We start from the raw sequence: 9,188 nt of genomic DNA on the forward strand, positions 1-9,188 counted from the left end.
TTGTATATGTAGCTATTGTACAGAAATGTCTAAATGAAATACACAAATATGTTTTTGATTCTATTCCAGATCCAAATGTCAATACTGGTTCACACTATCTTAAACCGGGTGACTGGGTAGTGATTAGAAATTACGTGAGGAACAGCTTGGACCCAAGGTTTGAAGGTCCTTTCTAAGTGCAATCAGTAATACCTACTTCAGTAAAATTACATAACAAAGATATATAGATACATGTTTCAAATTGTAGTAGAGCAAGTGTACCCGACAAGCATGTATTTGTATTTTAAGTACTACTGATTCTGCGAGTTGCATATAACACTACATACATTTAATTTTAGTATTTCTATCCGCCCTCTCTTCTTTTCTCACTAAGAAACTCACTACTTATTTGGTGCAAGCAAACAGCGTGTTTTATTTCAATATGGGTGCGAAAGATTCAAAGAAATTGCCACTAATGGTGAAACTTGTAAAGAATATGTGTATAGATGCAGTCCCACAGGAGGGTTTTATGTTGATCCCTGGGTTGATAAAATAGCATGATGGGGAGAAGCTTTTTCTATTCTGAACATCTTGTGTCAGTATGGTTCTTCTGGTGTACACCCATAATCTAATTAAGACGGGAATAGATATCCTCAGGACTGTTTGTGTCCTTATCAATTTTGATGCCCATAGTGAGGCTGCAGATTCAGACTGCTCATCAGCCGATACAAAGGACACAGGTTGACCAATGGAGGACGGGACGGAGACTGATCACCTCCGGGACACGGGAAGACCTATTTTTATAGTTTCTTACTCGTGTCAAACCTGCTATTATTGTTCATACCTGTTGTCTAAATCGACTCCTGGCAGCCAGCAACAACAGGTATTTTCTTGCCTGCAGCTCTTTATTGAACCTGTATAGAGCTATCTATTACCCGGGTTTGTGTTTTATGTTTTGTGATATTCTCTTTCTGAGAGAGTAGAATTAGATGATTAATGCGTGTGGTATCCAGACGTCAATAGGACGCTGATACAACTCTGTCTATCTTAATGATAAGGGTTTTGTAGAGACCGCTGAAGCATGGTTCAAAGTTGCTAAATGCTTACACAAAGAATTTTGGTCCGAACAAAGAATAATCGAATCAAATGGGAAATTTAAAGTGATGTATTAGAAGCTCTAGCCCCACAAGAGTTGAGTGGTTGTAACTCATATGGCATACATAGAGCCATCAACTCCCTATGCTAGGAATGTTTCCCGTAATCAGAGCAGGGGAGAGTAAGAATCAGAAAGTGCAGTAGAAGAAGGTAAAGTAAGTGACATAGAAGAAGGTCAGGAAAGTGCCGTAGTATCAGAGGAAGCTAGAAAGCAAAGAGAAATCTGCTAGTAGAAGGGTTAAGTTAGAAAATAGAGAATAGTGAGAAGAGACAATTTATCTTTCAGTGCTGAAAATAGCAGCGCTGATACAGGCAGTTCTCAGCCCCGCAGCCAAGCTCTACCCCGCCCGTAGAGAAAAAGGGAGGTAGCGGGCGTCCCTGCAGCACGTCTCATTAACACAGAGAAAGCTCATTCCATGGACAGCACCAAATCTTAGAAGGATTTTTCAAGATGTTCCACAGCCTCGTACTAATCCACACAAATTTGAACAGGAACTCTTGTTTATCCATAGTGCCCATAACCCTTCACCTATGTTTTTTGTAAAGTTGAATTCCCAAACTATAGTTGGACCAATTCAGAGACCATGGGGGGCTGATAGGAAATCAAGATACTGCCCTTGGCCATGTTGGAACCCTATAGCATGGTAACCAAAGTCTGCACTGCAAAGGAGAGATTAAACCCCAAAAGCGGCTCATAATCATGTTTCCATTGTTCAAACGCAAATTTTAAAAATTGACGAACAAGAGTGCAGTGGTGGAGCTTCAAAGCTGGAAACACAGGGAAATGGAACATGGGCCAATTAGCTCAGTGGCAGGTTATTGACTTTCAGATTTCGTTTCCCAAAGACCATTGCTTTACAATCGAGTGCACCCATGTTTCCAGGTCATTCCCATACATGTAAATAGGGCCCCTTTTGCAACTGGTGTTCCTCGCCTACAAACTCATTCATTGCTGTTGGAACAAAACACTCGGATTCTTTGGACACCAGTTTGTTCAAGTGTTCCATGACCAGTAGCTCGTGCGCAGCATGTTGCTCATCAACCCCTTGGATGTTGCTTCCAGTGGCCACAAAACAGGAGCTTATTTTTGGATTCATGACTTAAAGGCAAGTTTTGGTTGTATAAAAACCAGATGCCAAACAGAGCCTCCTGTAGGCTACAGTCCATATAGGGGTTACCAAACAGCCAATTTGACATCCCCATGGAGTTTTTCTAACTCTTTTTTACATTTAAATGTGGCTCATGAGTAAAAAAGGTTGGGGACCCCTGGTTTTCTGCCAGATGGGGCTGATTTTTGGCCTGTGTTTTTAATGGGCTGATCCATTGGCCTCTGCTCCCATCTGTGTTTACACCAAGGGGAGCTGTGGTGGCTTTGTTGCACACACATGAAACGTTACAGTAGGGAACCTCAAACTTTTTTACCCATAATCTACATGCAAAAAGGTTTCTGGGGTGGCAATTATGGGCTGTGGTTGACTATTGGTAGCATCTATGTGGACTGGCAGTCTACACGATGCTCTATTTGGCAATACATTTGGTTTTTATGCAACTAAAACTTGCCTCCAAACCAGGAATTCAAAAATAAGCAACATCCAATTGGGTTGGTGAGCAACTTGTCACGAGCCACTGGTTGGGGACCTCTACGCAGGGCAGCCATCAGGGGGGGACAGGGGGGGACAGGGGGGAGAGTTGTAGGGGGCCCCGAGGGTAAGGGGGCCCGGCCACGCCACACCTACTTGATCAGCTGGGCCCCCCGTCTTTCTGAGAACTGCTGACTTCGGGAAGGCATGGATGTTTAAGGGGCCCTGGTCACCAATTTTCTTATAATGTGGGAGGGGGGGCCCTGGCCACCAATTTTGGCCACCAATTTTTTTTTTCTCATGTGGGGTCCTAGCCACGAATATTTTTTAATGGGGGGGCCCTGACCACAAATATCTTTTTATTTTTTATTAACATCTGGGAACCAATATTTTTTTTGTTTTTTTACTGTGTGGTGGGGAGGGCGGACCTGTAGGTGGGGCTTGCGGTGGGCCCAGGAAATTTTGTCGTATGGGGCCCTGCGATTTCTGATGGTGGTCCTGCCTCTGCGTTGAGTATGTCTTTTTGTGCAGAATTCTGCCCGTGTATCTGCTCCCAGGCCAACACAGCACCTCTTGGTAGAGACACAGGAGGTAGCGAAGGCTAGCAGATCAGCCGATTATAAATGAAGAACGAGAATCACCCTTAACCGGCAACACAAGATTTTGAACCAAAAATGTAGTACTAAAATATATATAGTATTTTTTTTATAATATTTTTGTTATTCATTTACCAGAGAGAGAGAGAGAGAGTCTCACTGCCCAAAGTACAAAATACAGATTCCAGAATATTGTGAAGAAGCAACAAAGGTTCAAAACCAAACAATATGCAGTGGATCAATTTTACAGACAACCTGTTTGTAAAATATTTTTATTAAATACTGATGATGTTCATAAAACATGAGCACAGAAAAAACTGAATGGATGCAATGCAAAGAATGTCTGCAAATTCCATATTTATATATATATATCTCCCGATATCTCAGGACAGACCAATCGTTTATGAATTCATGAAAAAGACCCATTTAATTAATTAATATATTGTTCATCAAATCAACATATCCTTCGGAACGGAAGCATGTTTCTGTTTCATGGAATACTCTGCGGTGTAGAAATCTCTACACGGGGTTATAATGAATATTCATAAGTGCATATATATTAATATTTACAACAGACCACCTTTATAGCTTATACTTTTAATGACGTTACTTTAAGTCCATAAATTAAGGAAGAAATCCTGAAGGCAAACAAATCCACTGGCCCGAGTTGAGGTCGGAGACATTTTCTGGAATGCCGTCATCTCCGGTGGCCTCTGTTCTTCCTTTTTGTATTCAGCATGTTGGAATCCCGTTCCCTCCTGGCGCAGAAATGCTTTATCACTACCTGTTTGCATTGCTCGCATTTGACTGTGCAGCACCAGTGAAATTTGCAGTTGCAGCTACTGATAATCTCCGTCTTTTTCTCTTCCACTCGGAGGCCGCAGTCTGTGCAAAGCCTCCTGCAGCTTCTTCTCTCCCACTGGGACAAGTTCTTGCCACTTTGCAGGCACTCTCGTCCCTCTGTCCCCTGGAGACCCAAACTGATGTTTTTTAAGCAATAATCGGGAGAGTCTTCGAGAAAAATAAGTTCAGACCCGGCCACAGAACTGAAGGCATCAGCGATGGCTCCTCTGTTGTCAGCACTGTTACCCGACCTCATTTTCCTCTTGTCCATCTCAAGCTTTAGCGCTTGGTCGTGCTTGATCTTTAAGTGATTGCCAATATCCCGAAACTCGGCCAGCTGAAGCCAGCAAGTTTGTATGCTGCAACTTCCAGATATTCCATGGCACTTGCAAGTCCTTTTCATTGTCTCTTTCACTGCCTGTTTGAAATAAAAAAAAAAAAAAAAAAATATATTAATCTTTTTGTTATAAATACTTAAATAAAACTGTTGGTGGTATAAAATATTAGTGTAATGTTATTTTGTCAAGTGGAACAGGATACTGCCATTCTGTTGGTACAGTCCAGCTCTTTCCAGTCAAAAAACAGGAGCCCAGCCATGAAGATTTGAACTTAGGGCCAGAACTGGACACAGGGCAGAATCAATGACCTTTTATCTGAAATACTTGTTTGGGGTTAGAGTCCTGTTGTTTGGTCACAAATTATGCCAGACAGGAATGGAAAACTTGAAGACCACACACAACTGTGGTTGGAACCAAGTGTACAAGTTGTTATTTCAATTGTGTTATTGTACAAATTATACTCTTGATTCATCCCTATCAACCAAGCAATATAGCTCGTTGGGCTGGGGCTGCATTTATTAAAGTTACAATGTCCGAAGGTTACTAAACTGGAGGGACAAATCTGGGACAAAGGGGTCAAGATTTTTAGGGTGGTGACACACGCTAAGATTCCCGGGGAGATTAGATTAGCCTCATGAGAAAACTTCGGGCGACTTCGGAAAACGAAGCGCTCAGAGTGCCATCCTGCCTGCTATTTACATTCTAGTTGGAGGAAAGGCTTTTCAAGGACATTAGTCGCACGAAGAGGAGATTTGTCCCCGGGGGCGACTAATCTCCCCGGAATCTTAGCATGCGTCACCACCCTTACAGTTAGTCCTATTCTTGCTCTAAGTCTATAGCGATAAGTGTACAGCAAATGTAATTGAAACAGAATAATATTCAACAAATTCATATTTGGGGGACATCTTTCTAAAGGGTCAAAATGCATACATAGTCATAAAGCTGCAAAAATATTTGCATATGTGTCTCAACACACATCTCAAAATATCCGTTGCTGCTAAGTTGGTATTCAAGTAACATAATAAATAAAAATGAATATTGAGGAATGACGAAGGCTTTATCATAATAAAGATATTTCTGCATTTCTTTTTGAAATAAAACCCTTACAGTGTGGCATTCTTTTTAACCATGCATATTCTATACATATATATATATTTGTTTGTGTATAGATATATTTATATGTATATAGTGGGTATATATATATATATATATGTTTTTTGTTTTTTGTTTCATGCATGTGTCAGTAGTATGGCTTATCTGACTCATCTCAATAACATCCCATCTAATATAAAACATTTAGCAAAACAGTAGATCAGAGTTGTAATTATAAAAAGCCAGAATATGTAACATTTAGACTTTTCTCCATGTTATCTGTATAAATATGTATTTGTGCCATGGATGCTGCTATGCTGAAACCTACAGTGTTAAAGAAAGCTATTGTCCTCATGCACAGAATGTTAATGGTGTTTAGGTGTTGACATTGCTACATACTTAGAGCCCCTTCCACACTTCTTTAACACCTTTGACAATGGGAATGAGAGTTTAGAATTATTCAGACACTGGAAACCTGTTCAAGTCCATTGTTGGGCATGGAAGGTCTCTGGATACAAGTGTGAGTGCTTAGTGGGAAGGTACTGGCAGGGGTTTTTTTTTTTGGACATTGGGCTCCCCCTGCATACTGGGTGGGAGGGTGCTATAGAAATCTCAGGGAAATGGCCAATATCAGTTGCTTCCTAATGGGCTCCATGTAAATAAAGACAAAGGAAACAAATGTTGTATCTCTTGTCTAGTATCTCGTGGGCCCTTGCTGTAAAGCCCTAAAACCTAACAAATGTCACAACGTTTATTGGGCTTCAATTGTGCAAAACAATGTCCAAGTGAATACAATTAGCATTACTGATGTTAATGGACTTACAAGTCTTCCTGCTTCATTGTTATGCAAGTTCATTAGGGCTCTGGCATCTTGTCCCGTCTCCAAGCCATCGACGAATAGTTTAGAGATCCGCTCACCAAATTCTGCATTATCACTGCAGCCGCCCCATACCCAGCCTCGGCCACCTATGGGAACAATGGCATAATAAACGTCTATTCAGCTTTTTATTGGGGCACTTATCAGTATATCTCATACATACAGTGAGTGATCATTGTACATAAGCATCTATGGAGCCTGATAAAGACAAGATAACTTGTATACATCTACTGATTGCCTCTTGAGTGCAAAAATGGCTTTCTCCAACAGAAACTGGAGAGCAGAAAGATTTTAATTTCTAAAAGCTTCAGCAAAGTCTGAACTTGATGGCTATGTCTTTTTTCGTGGTATTAAAAAGTCAAGATGTATATAAGCTATAACTAACATATCCCCTGCCAATGAGTAAAAAACACATTTTATCGATGATATAACGTTATCATAAAGACAATAGAAGACAAGAATACAGACAGAGTTTAACATTTATCCTTGCATTACATTTAAAGTAATACATTGTAATATATTATATGGAAAGTAAGACTAAGAATATAATACAACATTTTTTAAATTAGTTTTGTGAATTGTGTGCCTGATTAATATGATTCTTTATGTATATCATGCCAACATATAGGGTGGCATTTTAAATATATAATACATGGTTCACATTAGTCCGTGCCCAATGAAGCTTGCAATCTAAGGTCCCTAACACATTCACACACTAGAGCCAATTTATCAGGGGCCAATTAACTTGCCTGGATGTTTTTGGAATGGGGCCTAATCCTAAAACCCTGGCCAGAGGCTGACCTGGAACCCCTGCTAATCACTGCATTGCTGCTCAGTATTTGGTTTAAGACAAGAGTAAAAAGAACAGCTTATTTAAATCACATTTATTTCAATGTGTATTTTGAAGGTTATTATTTTGCTTGAATGATAAATGTTATTTTTAGTGATATATATATATATCAGACTTAAGTATATATAATGTGAACATTATGATACACTGTTCCTTTAAACTAATAATTAGATATTTTTTTCCTTCTGTGTTTTCCCTCCCCTTTATATATATTTGCTAGTACAATTATCACACACAGAGATTGTGTTGAAAACATGGTAGACCAAGAACATGAGCAAATGGCAGTAGCTTGTAAAGGAAGGAGGTAGGATGCAAACTCACCGATGCGGCCATTTCTGGAGTCATCACATCCACAGTTATCAAAGTCCCCCATGCTGCAGTTTCTCGTCAGTGTATACATAACTCCCGCTGAGCTAATGGCATGCACAAAGGAGGTTTCTCTGGTTGCTGTAATGACATTGTGGGGAAAAGGGATGTTTTAGCATATCTCCAATTCTTGGGATTTTGCTTATATTATAATCTTACAGTGTTTCTTTAAAACAGTGCAAGATAGATAAACAATTGTGCTAAAAAAAACTTGATATCATCACAATTGGGTAAATTGTTCTCTATCCAATTAAAAAACAGTCCATAATGCCCAAGATAAAGCATTTATGTTTCATTATTACATATATATATATATATATATATATATATATATATATATATATATATATATATATATATATATATATATATATATATATATATATATATATATATATATATATATATATATATTAACGCAATGCCTTATCTGAATAGTGAGTTGTTTGAACTCTATGGAACATAAGTCTTGGGACATATGAAGGCAGCAGAGATCCATGTCGCCCAATACTTTCAACCAAATCTAGTAAGCGTGTAAATTGTAACAGGAATAAAGTGTAAGCACTTACCACTTCGAAGTCCATTGTGGGTAGCAAGCTGCAGGGTACTTTCAGGGCAATTCCATCTTTCCCACGCAAACTGATATTTACACTCCTCAATTCCATTCTGCGCACCCACGGCAACACTCGCTGAGTATGTCAGATATGCCTTTAATAGGAAATGCCAAATTTAGAACAAAGATCATGTCCCCCTTTTAATGGTATGGTGCATAAGTATTATGTTTAGGAGCATAACTATCTTATCGGGTAAAACTCTTCATAACAAAAGTGCTTAAAGGTGATTCCTTGTAGGGAGGGAAGTCCGTTTTCCATAAAATATTCTATAAACCATAATTGAGTTTGGGAGAGCATTGGGGAGATCTATGGTTTCCCCCACTGTTTCTAAATATGCCACTTAGTATACAAAGTATGAAATAAATTCTGACTTACCTTGGGTCCTGTCATCAGAAAGTTATTGACTGACCTGTAAACAAAAATAGAAGGCAGATTATTGAGACTTTTCTGGACTATGCCATTGATAATTTAAAAAAAAAAAATTATACCTATAAAAAAAAAAATATATATATATATATATATATATATATATATATATATATATATATATATATATATAAAATAAATACTTACCATGCTGAGGCAGTGAAGAATGGGCAGAAGATCAGAAGAGTTGCAAGGATGAACAAAGTGGTGTTTTGCATGATGAAGGCTGCTATCCGGGGTAATGCTTGAACAGTATCCTCAGCAAATGAACAAAATGAAAAGTGAGAGGCATGTCCCTGTTATTTATACTGTATAGAAAAGAGTTAGTAGGGTTTCTTTCCAGCTGACCAATGGCAGTGGGCGGTTCGCTTGCCAATGGAACAAAAGGAGACACCTACTGCAACACTAGAGAAGACAATGGAGAACACCCAGAGCTGCAATAATGAAGGTGGTGTTAACTTACAATAGGCCA

The 9,188-nt window shown here is 39.1% G+C and overlaps 1 protein-coding gene across 1 annotated transcript; it reads right to left on the minus strand.

Moving 5' to 3' along the window:
- Window positions 1–3,568: 3,568 nt before the first annotated feature.
- On the minus strand, window positions 3,569–8,988 carry wnt8a.L (Wnt family member 8A L homeolog). The gene is given in 6 exon segments (NM_001088168.1): window positions 3,569–4,571; window positions 6,407–6,549; window positions 7,632–7,757; window positions 8,246–8,384; window positions 8,666–8,699; window positions 8,864–8,988. Coding segments are annotated over 6 exon segments (1,077 nt in total). The 5' UTR covers window positions 8,935–8,988; the 3' UTR covers window positions 3,569–4,007.
- Between the last annotated feature and the right edge of the window lie 200 nt (window positions 8,989–9,188).

The sequence above is a fragment of the Xenopus laevis genome, chromosome 3L, assembly GCF_017654675.1.
Source record: "Xenopus laevis strain J_2021 chromosome 3L, Xenopus_laevis_v10.1, whole genome shotgun sequence".
In the NCBI taxonomy this organism is placed as follows: domain Eukaryota; kingdom Metazoa; phylum Chordata; class Amphibia; order Anura; family Pipidae; genus Xenopus; species Xenopus laevis.